This window comes from Cygnus olor, chromosome 10 (assembly GCF_009769625.2).
Source record: "Cygnus olor isolate bCygOlo1 chromosome 10, bCygOlo1.pri.v2, whole genome shotgun sequence".
Taxonomy (NCBI): domain Eukaryota; kingdom Metazoa; phylum Chordata; class Aves; order Anseriformes; family Anatidae; genus Cygnus; species Cygnus olor.
The window spans coordinates 5,230,687-5,250,533 of NC_049178.1; the positions used below are offsets into that span (position 1 = coordinate 5,230,687).

General features: G+C 37.4%; 1 protein-coding gene across 2 annotated transcripts in view; it reads right to left on the reverse strand.

Moving 5' to 3' along the window:
• SLC6A11 (solute carrier family 6 member 11) overlaps positions 1 to 19,847 on the reverse strand; it is a 92,508-nt gene that overhangs the window by 12,503 nt on the left and 60,158 nt on the right. For both annotated transcript variants that reach the window (XM_040568426.1, XM_040568427.1), the window contains exons 8-9: positions 6,619 to 6,722; positions 598 to 722 (exon numbers count right to left, since the gene is read on the reverse strand). In XM_040568426.1, the coding sequence (XP_040424360.1) occupies positions 598 to 722; positions 6,619 to 6,722 (229 nt within the window). The remainder of the gene's footprint in view (positions 1 to 597; positions 723 to 6,618; positions 6,723 to 19,847) is intronic.

Here is a 19,847-nt window from a genome sequence, read left to right on the forward strand (position 1 = left end):
GGATGGTTAATTTCATGTAGAGCTGGAAGAAAAACCTACTGACATTAGGAGATGGCATTAGCAGTCTTAATGTTAAAATGTGTAGCTGGATGGTATGTGTTAAGCAGGACTTGAGAGGACTTCCAAAGATTTCTCATAAAGATCTTGTTTCTCATTACTTTAAAAGCTTTGTCTTATTTGTTTCTCAGAAGTAATATACATTTTCATGGATTCAGGTCTGTCTCATTTAAAGGAAACTAAATGCTTCTTTCATGAGGATATAACACTCAAGGGACATAAATGAGTAATATATCTGTTAAATAAACTGCTGGATGCTCAGATGGACTAAGTTTGTGTTACAATAGTTCATTAACCTAATGAGTGGTGCTCTGCACAACAATATTAACGTTACTCACACATAAATGTATCACTAAAAATAGTTAAGAACTCTTCACATAGAATTATTCTAATGAGTTAAGTAACAGATATTTAAGAGGAATTTTGTCAAAATTTCTGCAAAACAGTTAACTTACCCATGAGATATTGCACAGACTAACTATTCTGACAGCAGCCTCTGGACATTTTTTGTTCACTCAGAAAACCGCTTTTGGAACTTACCTGATTCTGCCACTTCTGCAATGGGCACACCTTGTTCATAAGCCATAAATCCAAGAACTGAAAAGATAGCAAAACCAGCAACAAAGCTTGTGCCACTGTTCAAGCAGCAGAGCATGATGCAGTCTCTGAAAATATAAATAAGAAATACTGCAGTTGATCTCCAGAGCTTGGGTTTCTTTCATATACTGAGCCATACAATTAATAGAACCCCAAGCTGCAGGAATGGACATTAAGCTCTGAATAAGCTGCCAAATGATAGTATGCCTGAAAGAAATCAGTCAGGCATAAGCATATGCAGGAAGATACCTTTATAATACTTTTGCTTGTATTTTAACTGACTGAATTGCAAACCTGTTGCTACTCACTCACTGCTTTTCAACAGAATCTTTTAAAAAACACAGTCAAATAAAATGTAAAAATGGGATTAATAACAATTTTTCTGCAGTAGTTGTAATAATATACTCCAGAGGATATAAATAAATTTATAAACTACATAAAATTATTAGTAATTTGTTCCCTGGAAAAAAATCCTATCATTAGATCTTAGCTAATTCTACTCCAATTACAGTACAATGGCAATATACATCTATACAAAAATACAATTCTGGTTTGCTTTAAAAACTCTTTTTTAGAAGTCATAGTAATGAAAAACAGCATACAAACTCTAAGAACTTTGTACGTTCCTACAAAGCGTCTAGGAAGTAAGCAAAGAAAGAACGGGCAGAGACACTGTCTCCCAGACATGCATCCTACACATGACAATTACAATCCTACAATGGTAATTACGAGGCCAAAGTGAAGAAATATTTCTTTACCTAGACTGGAAATTTCAAAATAGTAAGTCACTTTAAAAAAAAGGGAAAGTACTCTTTGAGAAAGGTGTGATTATTCCCCAGAGCTCAGTGAAATATCATTGTTTATCCTGCTTTCAAACAGCACTTCAGGCTTGTCAGATGAGGAGACAGGGATGATTTATTATGACAGTTTAAGACAGTTTGTTTGCTACAAGAGATAGCTGTGTACTTGGGAAAGTAATCATCTAACCTAGATGTCTGAAAATGAATTTGGATCCTAAAACACTGAAACACAAGCCAAGCCTCTAGTTCTGTAAAGCCTACTCCTTAGCCTGGTTTATTCCCTTACTACTACAGCTCTGAAGAAAGTTTTCATGCAAGCTATCTATGAGAAGAAATGACCCTGAAAAATCTAACAGGTTCTGAATCCATGTCTTAAATAATGATTCTCATCTTTCTCATAGAGTTGTAGTGACTTCTTGAGAATCAAAGACATAATTCATATTTTTCAAGTCCTGTCGTATACTCTGGCCAAACCTATTTGGCAATCTTTCTGCATTATTGCTTGTTTAGTTTGGTATTTTTATACTGTAACTTTATCTCATCTGTTCCTTAAGTCAGAAGTTGGGCAACCAGTTCCAGCATCTCATTCCTTCACTAATGGCCCCAGATTGCCTCCCACATCTGTTCAAAGCTCCTCCTTTACTGACTTGGACTCACCTTAGCATCAGGCACATACACTCTAAATGGCAGGAAGCAGGTATACATTTCAGTACTGCAAAGTGAGTGCTGAACTAGGGCTCTTGGGCAGTGGGAGGCTTTGGCTCTCTCTCTTCACACCTTACCTACAATTAATTTTGATGATTATTGAAAGAATGTTTTTATGCTTTCATACCCATTTCATAGAAAACCTTTTCTATATGGCATATCATCTACTAATTGCCCAAACTGGTACAGAAATGAGAAAGAGTTTGTAGATTAAGATGTGGATGCAGAGAAGTCCAGTGATCTTCACACTCCTTTCATGCATGGGCCCTCTCCCTCACTGTTCGGTTATTAAAAGAGTTAAACAGGTCTTTTAAAATACCTTCCTAAAATTCAGAAAACAGTCAGAGTTCTAACTTTTCAAAGTTGCTTTTCATATGAAATTTGTTCCTGTAGTTGTGGACAGCCAGGCTAGTCATACATTTTAAATGTTTTAAAGCAAAACAACAATCTAAAAGAAAAAATGGGGAGCACTGTGTCCTTTGCACTTTGCAGAGAAATAAAACAAGGAAAAGACTCACCTTGCTAACCATTCTTCCCCGTGTATTTCAGCACTGAATAAATAAACCTAGAGAGACTATCACCCCAATCTATCTCACCTAAGAAATTGGTCAGTTCAATGCTGAGAAATTAAGACTAAATGTAATGAAATGTTCTCGATAAAAGACATCAAAAAGATATGTTCTTTTCATCCATTAAAAAAAAAAAAGATACTATTTTAATGGGATGGATCTAGCTGCTCAGCATTTGTGTGATGCTTCTATTTGGAACAGCCAGTTTTCTCCAAATAAGATTTTAGATAACTCCCAGGCTTTAAATGCAGTCCAACCACCACAATATTTTTCTGGTGAGTGGTGGGGTACAGGACATCTGAGAGCTGCTGGTTCCTGCTTATGAGAAAAAAGGCTGAGTTGGAGACATGTTGCTCCCTGTATATCTTTAGAGCACCTGGTGGCTGCTGCTGCTTCCTCGTGGGGGAAGCAAGGCCCTGGTGGTTTAAGCTGGACAATCCTGGGTAACTAGATCATCTCTGAGAGTAACAAGAGGACCACAGCCATTTCTGCACTCACAGGGAAGATACATGACCCACAGTGCCATGAGGTTGGTTTGGAACAAAATAGTTACAGGTAGGCACACGTTTCTCAAGGGAAATAGGCAAAAGTAAACCTTATGGGATTTTTATCATCTCCAGTTACTGAGGTATCTGTTAACAAAACACAGCCACAGCTCCACCATTTTGTCCCCCAGTCGGACAGTCACAGACCAAAGACTTCGTTCTCTGGGAATGTAATAGTGTTTCCCATCCTAATAAAAATATAGTCTCCAGTTTGAATTTCCATCCTAATATGGGTTATCTTCACAGGAACCGTACTATCCCCTCCCTTCCTTCCTGCTTCTTCCTCAAATAGAATGAAGCGTGTGCAGTAACCTGCAGTTCAGTCTTTTTTCAGTCTTGTTTCTTCTTTTTTTTTTTTTTTTTTTTCCCTGCTATGGGAAGGAAAACAGAGAGAGTTTGGATTCATTGATTGAGAGACCAATGAATTTTTGAAAGCAAGTGCTCAGGAAACATTGGAAGGAAAACATGAAGTATATCTGCTTTTCCATCAATTTTTTATAAGTGTCCTTGGTAGGAAGACATCAGAGCCTGACTGAAGCCCAAGTGCATTTCAAATGAAGGGAAATCTTCAAATTTTTATGAAAACTTCACATTCTTCCAAATGAATGTCTTGACAATCACCTGAATAATTCAAGGCATAATTCAATTTATCCTCTCCCTGCCTGACAGCCTGGATAATGCTGGAAATTCATTCTGCCTTCCTTAAGGAGCTTCTCTGAAAGAGCGAGCCTACAGAGCCCTTTGCATCCTTCCAGTCACTTCCTTGCCTTTATGGATTCCCTGACGGCCAATTCCCATTCCTCTTTTCTTCTTAGACTGGAGGCTTGATCAAGGCCGTATATATATATATATATATATTTTTTTTTTTCCAGATTTTGTCCATTTGTTGACAGCATGTGAAATTATTCATTTGTCTTCTGCAACGCAGCAGAAGCGAGGCAGATGCCCCCTGAATTGTACAAGAGCTCATATGTAAAAACTGTCTTCCTGAGGTGCAAGGAGTGGTGCTGTGAAATCAGTGTTTCCTCTGATGGGGAACTAACCACTGTCCAGCAGGGAGCTGAATTAGTACTGCAAATACAGAGAACATGAAGCAGGAGCAAGAATATTTTCGTCTTCTGTCTATTGAGGGAGTCGGAAGTTACAGAATTCTTCCCTTAACGTCTAAATGGATTAGGATTTCTTAGCTTGCTAAAAATTAGAGGAAACATAAGTACACCTCTTTTTATATATATATATGGAAAACATTGCCAGTGGACTTTACTGACTGTTTTCGTCTTTTCTTAAAAGAGGCACTGTTGATATAAACTGTTGTAAATCCAGGGAGGATTTGGCCTCATGTAATTTTATCACTGTCTTAAAGCATTACAAAGAAAGATTAGTAGAAACAATAAAACTTAATTTCCTATTTAAAGACGTGCAGTGACTTGTTTGCAATGAACTTATAATATTATTGACCTAGATCAGGTTGCTAATGGGAACCCCCCCCTTTTCCCACTAAAATACATCACGTCATTATTTTCTTCTGAAACTTTACCCTTTTTTTTTTTTTTTTTTTAAGTGGTAGTTAGAATATAAGTTTAATTCCACTTTCCACTGTAGAGGAAAGGCTGCATAGCTGTTTTGTACGTCTTGCTCTGTTAACACCCCTGTTTAACTCAGCTGCTTTCTGCAGTTAGCTTCTGTCCCACTTGTTTCCTCAGTTTTATGAAGAATCTTACTTTGTGACACCATAAAATCTGTTCTACCCAGGAATTTTTGTGAAAACACTTTGATAAAGGAACTGCGAAGCCTGGATTCAGAAAAAAATATTTGGTTGCAGCATCTTGTTCAGGAGCTTTAAAAGTGAGCTGCCAATCCATTTTACAGAGATGCCAAGCTATACTGTCAGGGTCAGAGGAAAAGAAGAAAAATTGTCTAAGTTCTCCCCAGTCACACATCAAAACTCCTGCTTTTTGTAGTAAGTTACAAAACCATTGCAAAAAGACTACTGCAGTCCTTGAGGAAGTTTTTTAGACAGGATGCAACTGGAGAGAAATAAAAATAAAATTAAATAACAAAGAAAAGGCGTAGCCTTAAGTAGATCAGCATCGCTTACACTAGTTAGGGAAAACTCTCATTGCCCACTGTTCCGTAGGGGCATTCACTCTACCCTCTGTTGGAGCTTTATCATTATTCTGAAAATAATGTCAATCAATATTGTTGGAATACTGTATGGGATTTCCACTACTTAATGCAGCAAGACATTTGGAATTTTGGCACTCATAACCATGTAAAAGAATAACTTGTGCTGCTGCTGAGTTACTTTGCATGATTAGATAGCAGAGTACCCTTAATTGCTCCTGGATAGTTTTGCAGGCATTCAGCTGGTCGATATATTTGTGCCTGTGGTTTCCAGTCTCCTAGCTCCCTCTTTCTCTGCAGGATTCTACTGTTTGGTGTTTCTCTGTCAGAAGAGCAAATTGTTGCTAAGATAGTGAAGACATTTTCTAAAACTGGCTCCTAAACTCTCCAGGTAAAATTATAACTTAGAATTTAAATCCCTGCACTTGTTGCCCTACCCCCCAGCCCCCCTCATTTATTTATTTTGCTTTGGCTTTTGGGCTAAATTATTATTTCCTTTATAGAAAAATGAAAATTTAGTTCTCTGTCTATCGTAACTGTCATGTACTGTCTTGTATTAGAGGCTGTTAACAGTAAGAAAGCTAATTCAATAACTACAAATGCCAGAAGAAAAAAGTGTTCATTTTTCTGCCCGTGCCAGTAAAATCGAATGGGGACTTTGTGTGAGAGTCATATCTTTTTGACTGATTCAGAAAAGATTAAAACCTGCTGAAGTCATTAGCAATTTCCTTACTGATTTCTATAAAGACTAGAAATGACATGCTATCATTTTCTACTGTGCCCTAGCTAGGAGCCAGTAAACTATGGAAAAAGTGACATTCAAAACACAGTCCAAGCTCAGGTGAGTTTTGATAACAATTTTTCATAGGACTTTTTTTTTTTTTAAAAGCCGATATACATTATACAATCAAATACAGCATACATACAATGTATGGAATTCAGTATATTATACATGCTATTGTCTATGTGTGTGTACTGAGTGACTTATGGCTGCACAAGGGTCAGATGTGATCAAAGGGGTAAAACCACCAAAATTTAGAAAAGAGTTCTGAAAAAAATATAAAGAAAGCATTACAGGTCTCTGTTCTATGAAAACATGTGCCTGTGCTTATGATTCCTCATGCAAGTGGCTGAAAGAAAAGGGAAATACTTCAGAGTGAAGCTATGTGGACATCTCCATCACTGAAACTAAGTGTAAAAGTAATGTGTAGAAGATATTACCTGTAGCAGTTGTTATTATAGTTGTTGTAACTTCCCAGAGCTGTCAAGCACCCCAAGCAGATTGCATAAGAGAAAAATATCTGTGTACCAGCATCAACCCACACCTGAGGAAAAGAAATGGAGTGGTTAAAAGAGCTCAATAAGGAATCATAGTTACTTGTATAATGACCACAAATTTGCAGAGGCCACTATACAGGGCAACAGCACCTTGCAACCCTTTTGTAAGTCACAACCTGAAAAACAATATATGCTGTGAGTTAAATTCCCCTCTCCTTCCTAAAGGTATAAACAAGAAACATCTCAGATTGTCTTTACGTGGTCAACCTAACCTAAGGCAGAAAGAGACAGACTTTCTAGAGAAGAACCTCACCAAGTAAAAATCTCCAATGGTTCTGTTAACACTATAAGGTGTTAGTAATTGCCAGCTAAATGGAGTCAGCTGCATTTATCTCGTTCTCACTCGATCGTTTTTTATTCAGATATAAAAATTTACCATGAAAGAACACTTTACCATGAAAGAACACTTTAAAGACAAAATATGCCATTTATAGATAATATACAAATTAAGACGAGCTGGGGGAAGATAAGACAACTTATCCAGGGAAAGGTGTTTTTTTTTGTTGTTGTTTGTTTGGGTGTTGTTTTTTTTTCAATAATTAATGGCCACAGTTAAGCAGCAGGACATAGTTGTTCCAGTCATTGTACAGTACATAAAAGTTCTGTAGAGCTCATCAAGTAAATAAATTTATAATAATCAGTGTGGCAACATTTATATCCCAAACTGATGAAAATACTAAATCATAAATCAGAAAAAAAGAAGGAAAAAAAGCACAAACTGACACAGTACAATTATTATCCTCACAGCAACTGCAAAAAATTAATATAACGTAATTTTTTTAGTTTCAAAAACAACCCAGTGAAACAGTTTATTTCATCAAGCGTTCCACTAAAATCTGTGTGTGTTACTACTGGAGGTGAATATCTTTTAACTCTTGATTTCGTCATGAGAGTGATGTGAAGAAGCCACATCTACACAGCCGCACTATTTCCAATCCAATAAATTCCACCTCCTGGTTTCCTGGGATAATTGAGCTCTGTAAGTTGTTTTTTAAAGCAGAGCAACCAAAGTGCTTTTCAGAGAAGTAACAAAACATTGGCTGGCTGATAACCAGAGGCAATAGCTATGTAGCCAATTGCTACTCTGAGTCTGAGACAACAAGAAAATAAAATTCCACTCAGGTAATGATTTCATGACTGTACTAATAGTAATGCAATACTCGTAAACGTATGAAGGGGATGTGTTTGTTTTACACGTGATCAAGTGAGTCCTTGGTTTCTGGAGCGATTGAGGGTGTTTCTGTTTAGGAATAACATTAACATCAGATTTGATTTGCATCAGTGGCTTAAATGGTTTCATTGCTGTCATACTGAATAAGATACAGCTGATTACATCTCAAAGTTTCACCACTTGGTAAGGGAAAAACTGCACAGAGAAAGCCTTTTGACAGACAGGCTTTTTAACAAGATTGGAAGCTCCCAAAAAGCTGTAAGTAGCATAGGTCAACTGAAAATGCACGGTCGTCTTAAGCACAAACAAAAGCTAGAAAACTGGATCAGCAGACGTAGAATCTGCTGTTTCCTTCCGTTTCAGTTTTTACATGCCGTATTGTTGTAGTGCACTGTATGGCACTTAGATGAGCATTAGCCTTTCCTGTTGGCACAAGCCAGCTCCACAAAGTCTGATTATTCCTGGGACAGTAAGTACTAGTGGAAATGGGGGCAAAGAGGAATTGTATTCTGAAGTGAGAAACTCCAGAGCTGCTTGAGAAGAGGAGCAGAGAGCACATCCTTCTGGAGGTCCTGCACACCTAGTTAGAAAAAAAAGATGAAAATCTGGCCTTAAGTGGTATCATTTCCTTCAAAGAAAACAATCTCCACTAAGGACAATGACATCTGACTGAGAATCAACATAAAAACAGCAGCAAATACTGTAAACAAAAACATGTTCTGTAAGCAAGGGTTTGGATATTTATAAAGGTTGAATCAGATTGGAAAGCCCTTTGGTTTTGTTGCACTGTATGACAACAACCTAGAAATTTCACCAGAACTTATGGCTAATGCTTAAAATGCAAGGAGGAAGCAATTTTATTTACTGTATGGAACAATAGAATTGGTGTAGCTTTGTTTGGCTTATAGTCTTACAGTACCAGTGACAGAATTTGTGATGACCATTAATATTTCAATTTAGGGTTTCTGAAATGGCAAAAATATCTACAATTGATCAAAGAAGAAGCAAATCAGGAAATTAATTTAGAAATCACAGGTAGGTTTTTGACAGAAAAGTATGAGATGGACCAACTCTTCTATTTTGTCACAAGCCTGAACATGTCAAAATTTGAAAGGCAAGCAGCTGATATTACAGATCACTTCTTTACTTTTTTGCCCTAACAGCTCATGACCACTTGAAAAATTTTGCATTAGACTTCATCTCTCATTAGGAGTTGGAGATTTTGTTGACATACACAAATTGTTTGTTAGTAGTCTTAGTCACACCCAGTCTTAGTCATTCTTAAACTGTCCTTTGGGGAAATTTATTCTCATGAAAACTTTTACTGGGTAGAGATGGCCCCTTGTAGATACAGCTCACAAATCCAGTCAACATCCATCTGGCTTATGGCAACAAAAGCATTATAAAATATTTCTGAGAGTGACCAATCGTCGTACTGCATTAGCTGGGTAATTTTGCAATATCTGGCTTAGACTAAAAGTTGCAACATTTTCCAAGTACATGGAATGAATGGAGCAGGATTCTGCAGAACAATGAAATTCTGAAGGACAGAGACAAAGAAAACACTGCCAGCAAACTGCAAAGCAAGGATTCTGGAGCCAGCAGCTGGTGAAAGGCTGGGACAAAAGGAGTATGTTTTTTCTGAAATGTGACTGGGCTTGATGTGTTTCTGGCATGAGTAAATTCCAGAGGAAAGAACCTGTACCAGGGAACATCCTGTTCATGCTTTATAAACTCTGTACCTTGAAAATCCTTTGGTTAGTGGTATTTAAGTCAATTCAATACTATGCATTCATAAATTTGGGGGCTGAAAATGTTTTATAGTCTTCCACTACCTCCTACTTTAAAGATGGATTTTTTTTCCTTACTTTCCTTTACCTCATATTTTAAAAATTTCCATTCCAAAACAAGATTAAAATTAAAGCACAAAACCTTCGTTTATTATAAGTTAATATTAAAAAAAATCTAAATGTCAAAGGGCAGAACCTTTATACCTGCTGTGCTCACAGTCTGCCTCCACGTTACAGCTGGTCCCCGAACATGCTAAGCCCAGCACCGCTTTAACATTAGTATGGGCAAACCAGAAGAACACAAACACCAGTTCAGAATACAGCAGCACGGCTATTGCTCTGACTCCTGTGCAGAAATAATTCTCGCTGCCTGCTGGCTGGGAAGAAGAGGCTGTTCAATGAGCCCATGTGATGAAGCTTTATCCCAAAGGGAGAAGGTGACATAAAGAAGCCTCAACTCCATGGCACTACCTGCTTTTCCTAGGCATGATGGTGAGAAGAGGCAAGTCTCTTCGCTTTCCATTTTCTAACCAGGAAGGGGAACAGCAGAGCTGCCTGTGCCCTGCTCCCCATTTTGAGGCTTTATCAGACTTTATTCCACAGCTTTCCTGATTCACAGCACAAGCAGTGGTCTCAGCTGTGTCCTGCTGATTACTAACTTACATAGGGACAAACACAATTCCACTAAATAGAATAAATTTTTTAAACTAAAAATGGAAAATGCTATTTTGCAAAGTCCAGCTCTCAAAAGCCAGCAATACCCAGAAATTAATATGCCTATGTAACCTTAATTTGGCCTTCTTGTGTGTAGGTCTAGGGCTCAATCTTCACATACACGACTGCAATACTACTCTATATTCTGCCCAAGAAGATGAATCAAGCTAGTCAAATAGAGGATCCTTTTGTCTAGACAATCCCTTGCCTCTTTTATTGTCATAATCGTAGCACATGTAATGAATGAAGAAGGATAAAGAAGGAAAAGGACGTGCTGTGGTGAAGACAACAGAATACTGCTCTGGAGAATTAGATTCTTGTGTTGCTGCTATAAAGTTTCCAGGTGATACTATGTCCATAAATCACTTAAATAAATCCTTTCACAAATGTTCTGACATGTTGCCTATGCTGGGAAAGGGAAACTTCAGAGATCAGGATTCATGGGGATTCCTGCAGCACCCACAAGCCTGCTCTCAGCAGGGAGCCCTTGCAGCCTAGTCCATACCATGTCCATGTATCAAATCACTGGGAGAATACCATTCACTTCTTAAGACCATACTTCATTCCTGAAGCGCCTTCTTGCTCTCAAAGCGAAGCAAACAGTACCGCAAAGCTGTTATGGAATCCTCCTGTGACTGCACGAAACAAGTTCCCAGGATAAACTGACTTTAATTAGCACTTCCACAGTATCGTGACAAACAGCTGAATGTAACTGAAATGGTGGAAAATTGTTTCACATCTGGGGAATACAGAAAAATCAAGTAATTATTTTCAGTCTGGTCCTCCTAAAAGATAGCCAGTTAAAAAAAAAAAAATCATGTGTTCACCTGAAAAGCTTCATTTTACACCTCAGCTAGGTAGATACCCATGAAATCTCACTATTCTGTCTTGTTGTGCGTGGCTCTTAATTTGCATATTAGTCTACAGCAAAAATGTAAGACACCTAAAAGACACGCTGAGGATATTTTGAGAAGTGGGAGGGGTTTGTTAAAAATGTGATACTTGGAAATTATGTTCATGGCAGGTTAAGCACACGAATCCACAGCCCAGCATCTCACCCCTCAGTGGCTGTGTCCTGGAGGAAGGCAGGACCCGGTCAGCCTTGTCTCTGTTTGCCTCTGTCTGCAGGCTGGGCTGACAAGCTCTTGGGATAAACACTAATTTATGGTTTAATTTTTCATTCTGTGGCTCAAATAATAGTAAAAATGGGAAAAGCAACCAAAAGAATACAATTGTTTAGAAACGGCCCAGCACAGCATTACATCACCTGAAACATTCCCATTCTTATTCCCTGTTCAGATGTATGTCTCTCTGCTCAGCCTGTTGTAGTCAGTTGTGTATGTCTGTACACACAAGCACCCTGTATATGGTAACAGCACCCTTTTAGTTGTTCATTCTCATATCTGCTGTGATTTTTTTCTCTACTTCTTTAAGTTAGCTGATAAGAATAGCCACTGTGTAACGCTAGTGCTATTGTCAGTTTTCATTAAGTATGAAAGACCCTACATGGGCTTAAAGATACGATGAAATTCACACCCACAAAAAATCAGAGAAGCTCAAAAGATCAGGCAGTATCTAGATGATGTAGTATACAAGTAATTACTCACAAAGCACTGCAGCAGGAATGAATGAAGCCATTAGACCATAAGACTCCCAGCTCTATATCAAACAGGAAAATATTGCCAATGTCATTACAAGTGACTCTGACTGAAGAGCTGCATCTGTCCTGCCACAGGAGAAGATGTCACGATGATTTCCTCCCAGCGTTACTATTCTGCACTCACAGAATCAACAAAGATACTCAGGGAGTAGCTATGGGTTCTTGGTACTACTCTGGGCTTATACATAGGCTTTAGGTGCCTGTGTATTACAGTTTCAGAGATTTATACCTAAGGAAAGACACATGTCATGCTTCCTCTTTTTGCAACATTTTAAGCCAAGTTTCACAGATGTCCTAATGGTACCATATCACTACGATACTTCCAGTTTCAGAAGACAGCTTGGATAGATTTAAAAGTAATGGGGGGTCTAAAAGAACTGCAACATCCATGTGATCTATTTCTCCATACATAAAAGGAACAATGACCAAGCATTATAAGGATCCTTCCATTAAGCAAAATGTGTACATTGTTTATCTGTCTTTCCGTGATCTTTCCCATAGTCAACAGTTAACAGCTCTGATAGAAATTGTAAACATGTAAGGGCTGCTATTATTTGTCCACCCACTTCAGTTTGCTTCATTATTTCTATCAAAATCAAGGGAATTAATTTCACATTGGAATTTGAGTACTGGTTGAAACACGTATCCCAGTAGTGTAGTTTCATAAACATGTATTTAAAAAAATAATAAAAAATTCTTATCAGTGAGATTGATTACTCACTGCTGCAAAACTCAAAGAATGCTTAGCTGCATTCTTTGAGTTACTTTGGTTACTGACGATTCCATAAGCAAGCTCTCCATCTGAGAATATGGGAGATCCTACAGGCCAGTTAAATGCTGCACTCACTCTCTTAAAACATGATGTTCCAAACGTTGATAGTCATTTATTTCCCATTTTGTTATCAGAGAATGAGCAATCACTTCATAGTTCTCTTTAAATTTCAATTATTCATCACTTTTGATGAATCTCAGCAGTATTTGTATTTTAAAGAGCTTTGGTTTCAAATAAGGATTTTACAAAAAAAGAAAAAAAAAAAGCCTATGCTGTCAGGATATAATAAATAAAAGTTTAAGGTAAAAGCATCAAACAGTCGTAGACTTTTGTAACAGTGAGAATGCCTGAATAAAACAACTTGTTGCAATGCAAACTGAAAAAGAAGCATTGCCAGAGTTTATGTCCCACACACCTTGAAAGGTTTAATGTTCATATGTCAGTGTCTCACACAATGTGTGGAGAGTATGTGGAAAAAGTCAAAAATGACATCACCTACAGAACATCTCTACCTGTACCAAGCCTCAAGGCTTAGCATCTTCAGGTTGGCTTTTACTGTATGTGTTCCATGAGCCTGAGGTGAGTGGTTTACATCTGAACAGCCCAAGAGTCAGTGAAGCCAGCGTGGTGTTTGGTGTGCTATAGATGTAGAGATGACAGGCCTTAGTCTCGAAGTAGCACCTACATTTAAAGAGTACACCTCTCAGAGCTGAAGGCATTAATTACATGTCTAACACAAAAACATTTACAAGACTAATTTTTCCAGACTTGTATCCCATGTCCCTTAAAAATTGACACTATTATCACTTAGGTGGATTTTTAAGACACGAGGAATCTAACAAGTATGCTACTACACCAGTGTGCCTGCTCAGTATATGCTAGCGTGCAACTATAAGAATCATTCCCAGAGTGTTTCCAAAACAACTATTTATTACATTCCTCTGCTATATGCTACATGTATATATATATATATATAAATATGTATATATCTTCTCAGAAAAATAATAAAAGAGGCAGTAGTGGAGGACTGAGCATTTCACCTTTGATCTTATTCCAATTAAAACAATTTTTTGCGTCTTTCTCATTAGGAAGAACATTCAACTACATCATAAACTGTTATGCTGGGCATGGTGTAGCATAGTTGGCAATAGCAGCAGAGAGCAACAGGATGATAAGCAGACTGCTCTATGAAGACTGGATATGTATACACTGGAGGGAAAGTAACAGGTATATGGGTGGTTTTTCTTTTTTATTTTTTTCTTCTTTTTTTTTTTTCCATAGACAATTCCTATGTTCCTCATATGCTAACCAATATGAAGAACGTCATACATTCACGACACCTCACAAAAAATAAGGCCAATCCATTTTGCATGTTTTCATTTTCAATGCAGAACATTTTGTCAAATGGATGGAGAATAAATGAGGCCAAAGCACCTGTATCCGCCCTGATGGCCAGACTGAGCAAGAACATACAGTGGGCTTAAAATTCCCTTGCAGAGTGCAAATAACTTCATTGCCATCAGCTGAAATCTCTGTTTAAAGGCATAAGAAAGAATTTACCAATTCGAATTTATTCTCCAAGTCACTCTTTCATAATCAGCTGAGATTTTTTTCTTCAATAGCAGCTAACACACAAAAATCATTTGAAAGTCTGTGCTATGCAAATGTGCAAAATGAATACATATTTCAGTTCAAAGTACTGTTCTACTCGAAAAAACAACCCAAACACTTAAGAGACATTGAAAGTGAATAAATTCATCCTTTGTATGTATTCTGCTCTTTCCTCACTAGCAGTATGCTGATAATGTACCTTATTCCTGTGAAGCCTACAGAGAAAATCAAAGAACAAACTTTATCATTTTTACTTTACTGCAAAATCAACACAGTGAATTGTAACTGCATAATTTCTCCTGCCTGAATATAAAATAGCAAAAAAGGCTAATTTTCTGATCTTACTCTGATCTTAGTATGTGCTTAGTTAAAAAAAAAAAAAGTTTTTTTTTTTTTTTCCAACAGTTAATTAAAAAAGACGCACTCAAATAGAAATTAAGCAAAAAGATATTTCATAAAATTAAACTTCTTAAACCCAAGGGTCACAAAGTAAAGTAAAAAACCTGCGGGATCCAAGCATGCTGGCACCAGCTATTATCCAAGTAAGCTAGCTCTTTAGCCCCTGCCCGCTATCCCCAAATGCCTTCTTGAGGGAGAAAAAAAAAAAAGAAAAAGGAAAAAAAAATTATCCTGTTACTCTTTCAACTAAATGGGAAATGTCATTAAATGGGAAACTAAACCAAAACAAAATATGAACAATGTATTGTGGAGAAGCAGGAAAAAAATGTTGAGTTTTGGATACTGGACTTAGTTTGTTTCTGAAGTTTACTACTCAGAGCTTTTTAAACAAGGCAGTTTCTGAAAGCACTGCCTTCATTAGTGCAGGAAAACACGACTTAAACGGCCAGGCAGAAAATGGCTGAATTAAGCTCTTTTTTCCCTCTCTTTAATGGTAGTGATTCTCAAAAGATTAAAAGTAGGTTAGGCGAATAATAAAACAGCTATGTTTCTAGTGTCTACCTGACAACAGCTTTTGTAGAAGTGAATAATTACATGAAAATCACTTCCTTTCTACCTCTTTTTGGGATTTCTGTGGGTTGCTAGGCAGTCTCTCTCCTACCTTCTGCTAATGTTACTTACAGAGGGGATGAATACAGCATATTCATTATGAGAATGGTGAGCTGAGGGGGAGAAGGACCTAAATACTTGAAGTTTTGTTTATTCACTGCTGTCTTTGGAGACCAACACTATAGCTCAGATTACTTTACACATTTAAATGCTAATTTACCCAGGCATGACTTAGCCAAGTACCACCCTGATAAAATGGAACAGGACCTTCCTCAATACAGGAGCCACACTAGTAGTATGTTTCTGTGTTGCCAGCCAATGTTGAAAGTCAGGTGCTGGATGGAGCAAGGCACAGTGAGACTCCTTCTGAGACTTGCAGGAAGAACACTTTCACTCTCTGGCTGCTTTTCCTGACTGAAAAAATGTTTGTTATGAGACTGGTTTACTTTCCTGAACTCCTTAACCCCAAATTTAGGAGATGTCTTAACTGTTTTGGCACGATTCCAAAACTAGCAACCAACTGTACTGTTGTACTCCCCTGCTTCTATAATCGTGAGTGCACCGATATAGATTAGGGTGTATGTCCCTTAAAAAAGAAATTAACATTAGCCCAAATCCCTCTCCTCTGCAAAGTGCTACCTGAGATAATGAGGGGCTTGAATGCGCCTTTGAGATAGCAGCTGTGTGTGCCTGGTTTAGGGAAAGGCAGCGAACCAAGTCCAGATGCTGGCATCAGATGCAGGCTTTGTGGGTTTTTAAAAAGTGTCTGATTTCCAAACTCTGATTTCAGCCTTCTAAGCCTACAATTCACTCTGATTATGGACTTTCTTTTGACATCCTCACAATTACCTTGTGCACCATGATGCAACAAGAGATGAGGAAGAGGACAGAGGCTTTGTATTCTCTTCCCAGACTCAACACATTCTGAGGGTTAGATTCAAATACGCAAACCAGCACCTCAGTTAAGAGAAATCCCAACCTGGAAAGAACTGAACTGCTAAGAAGACTGCAAATGTTTTATATCATTTTGTTACTTGTTTCTTACCAAATGTTTCCTTAATTTGGTTAATCAGAGAGAACCATTAGCTGCACACCCCATGTGCCCCACGCGTCCACGCAACTTTGCTCCCAAATTTAACATCATTACAGAAACACCACAAAGTAACAATATCCAGCTGCAAATCTCTTATTTCTTTCAATTGCAGTTGAGTGTACTGATTTCTTAAGAGCATTCTCCTCCCGCTCCTTCACTTTTTTCTTTTAAATAAAGACACGAAATGCTGATAACATTTTTAAAATGAGGGTGCTGATTAGCATTCCTCTTTACTGACTGCAACACCATCACCAAATGATCTCAGAATGAAATATTTGACTGTTGCCACATACAATCCAGTGCCTATGGACAGTCCGAAGTATTTCAATATATTTATGCTCAATTGAATTGAGTGATTGATGGCAGAGATCATCCTAATCTCTGGAGTACTTTGAATTCCAACCAAAATATTTTTAAGGCCTTTTTTCTTTAAATATTAAATTTTCATAACTTTTGCCAGAAAGCAGAGTTCTGGGGTTTGTTTATTATTTAGGTTGTGGGGGGAGAATGAAGCAGAGGAGTTAGCAAATGTAGTAGGATTGCCTATGTTTAGCAAATTGATTGTTGCAAGATACCTAATTTCTATTAGAGAGTTGCTTGACTGTAATATCACAAAGCAGACCATTCTCTGATAGTATTTTTTGGTTTATTCCTGATACTCTCTTAAGATTCTTATCCAGCATCCTTGAAGCTGGAGGAACACTGGAAATATTAAAAACAGTATTCAACACTGATTGCAAATTCTTTTATTTTTAAGTTTTATTTATTTTAACAGTAAATATACTGTTCATGAATCATTATTCAAATAATTAATCTAACTTGGAAAATTAGAGAAAACTATTTTAAACGGTTACTTAACCTAGCCCTTATAAAAAAGATAATTCCCAAAATTTTTTAAAGCAGTTTTCTTAAGAATACTTATTTTAGAAACTGCAATTTTAACACTGTAAAGAGCAGAGTTTGAATCAAAAGTAAATACATTATAGAAATAAAAGGATGATTTAAATTCTTCCTCTTATTGAAAAACAGCCTAAACCTCACACTAAACTAAGTATTCCACAAAAAAATTCCCGTCCATTTTTTCAATATACACACTGTCCATTGTCCAATGATGGTACATAATGGTCTGAAGTAAAATCTGACCAGGGAGGAAAATGTTTTATATTGTATAAATAATAATACTTAAACAATTATTGCAGTTCAGTGCTGAGCCAAAGATTTCAGAGGTATTAATCAATTAATACCATGTATTATTCATGCCCTGTTACAACTAGAACACACATGAAATATAACTAAAAATATTTGAAATAATCACATTTAATTGCATAGGAACTATTCTTAAAATAGAGGATAAATATCTTGAAAAAAGCATTTCCTTACCTTTAAATGCTACAACAACTGACAAAAAGACCTTTTGCTTTTTGTAGACCTGCAACTCAAAGACAGACTGTAGAATTGCACCTTAAAGATTATTTTCAAATAAAAGTATTTTTATTTAGACAGAATTGGAACTCTCATGGTATGAGAACAAGGCTGTAGCACACTTGGGACCTATTCTGTTTTCAGTACTTACACACTAGACTGTTCCACAGCAAGGTTATGCAACATGGCTGCATAATACAGTGAAGTGTGTAACCGTGTGTTAGTTTGTTAAGCAGCCTCAGAATAGACTAAAATTTTTAAATTGGTATGGTCATATGCAGGCTACAACTGTTCTGTCCACCCAAGGGGGATGCTGTACTACAAGGTAGAATCCAGCTGTGTTGTGGAGGCTGTGCAGGCATACCTGAATCGGAGCAAAAAACAAATGCTGCCATTAGGAGTAAGTAAAAAGCTGTCTAATACGATGCCAGAAAAATAACTGCCAGAGTGCACTCAGTTTACCTCAGAAAAAAGAGAGCTCCTGCCTGTAGACAAACTATTTGCACCATCAACGAGAAATTGTCACATCAAAAGCAGAGTTTTTCCAGGAAAGCTATCGCCATATTGGAAGCTTTTGTAGGATTCTTGTGTCATTTGAGTCCTGCTCTTTCCAGATGGCGGCTATAGTAGAGCCATGATGCCAAAGTCTGTCTGCCACCTAGGTTAGACACTATGAGGGTGGTTTAAACTAAGAATGAACCCTCCTGAGCTTTCCTATAGCCAATGGAGAGATTGGATCCTCTTCAAACGTTATGCAACCCCTAAGTGGGTAGCATACAGCACCCTCTAGAGAAACACGCTTCACTCTGCTGTTTACACGGGGAGGTGGAAGCACTTCATTAAGGTTCATCAGTAGGATACCTAACATCAAAGAGCATGAACTCCGCTTTTCAGCAGTCCCTGGTGATTTTCAGTGGGACCTGCGGGAACTGAAGATGCCTAGCCACCTGAAGTCTTGGATGTTCTTACTCTAGTTGCATATTTCACTTCTAACATCATTTAATATCTGTAAAGTGATCTTTTCTATGGCTTTGGGTTTTATTCATACAATCTCTTTTTTTTTCAGTGACTGCAGTCAGCAAGTAATTGTAAGAAAATGGTCCGTCTCTACAGATTTTTCATGGAAAGCAGAGCGCAGCAGTCATAAGAGCATAGCTTTCTAAACCACAGCATTGCCTTTCTCCAGCCACTGCCAAAAACAAAAACCCAAAGGCAAATTAAGCAAAAAAATCTGTAGTATTGACTTGCCCAGAGGTAAAGAACATATTTCCCCTTCTTAACTACACTGGCATAGTGCCATAGATGGGCACTTCACCATTGCATTCTGGCCCAGCTGCTGGAATTGTGCCACTGGCAGCTGCATTTCAAAAATCAAGAAACTAATCAAGTTTCTATAGCATTACCAGTGCAAAATTCATCTGTCTCTATTTCCACAGCCTGTTCGTTCTATTCCCTATGTTCCTTCTATATTTGGTGCTGGAAACATCAGAAGCTGCTAGTAAATCTTAGAAACTAAAAATAAAAAAAAATAATAATAAAAAAATGAACCCCAATCCAGAGAGGTTATTGCTCCAATTTATTTATTTTTTTTTTTGGAAGTGGTCAGCAACCATATGAACTAAGATGGTGTAAGCCTATTTTGATTTTCAAAAGGATTTTGGAAAAGTCTGTCACCAAAAGCTGTTTAGAAAACTAAGCATCTTTGGTTTAAGAAAGGAAAAAAAATAATAATAACTGATGGTAAAGACAGGAAACACCTGGTAAAGTAGTTTGTTGGGTTTTTTTCTTCAGTAAGAGGAGGCTACCAGTGGAATACTACAATGACCTGTGCCCCTGCTGATCAATTTCTTCACAACTGTGATATTAGGTTA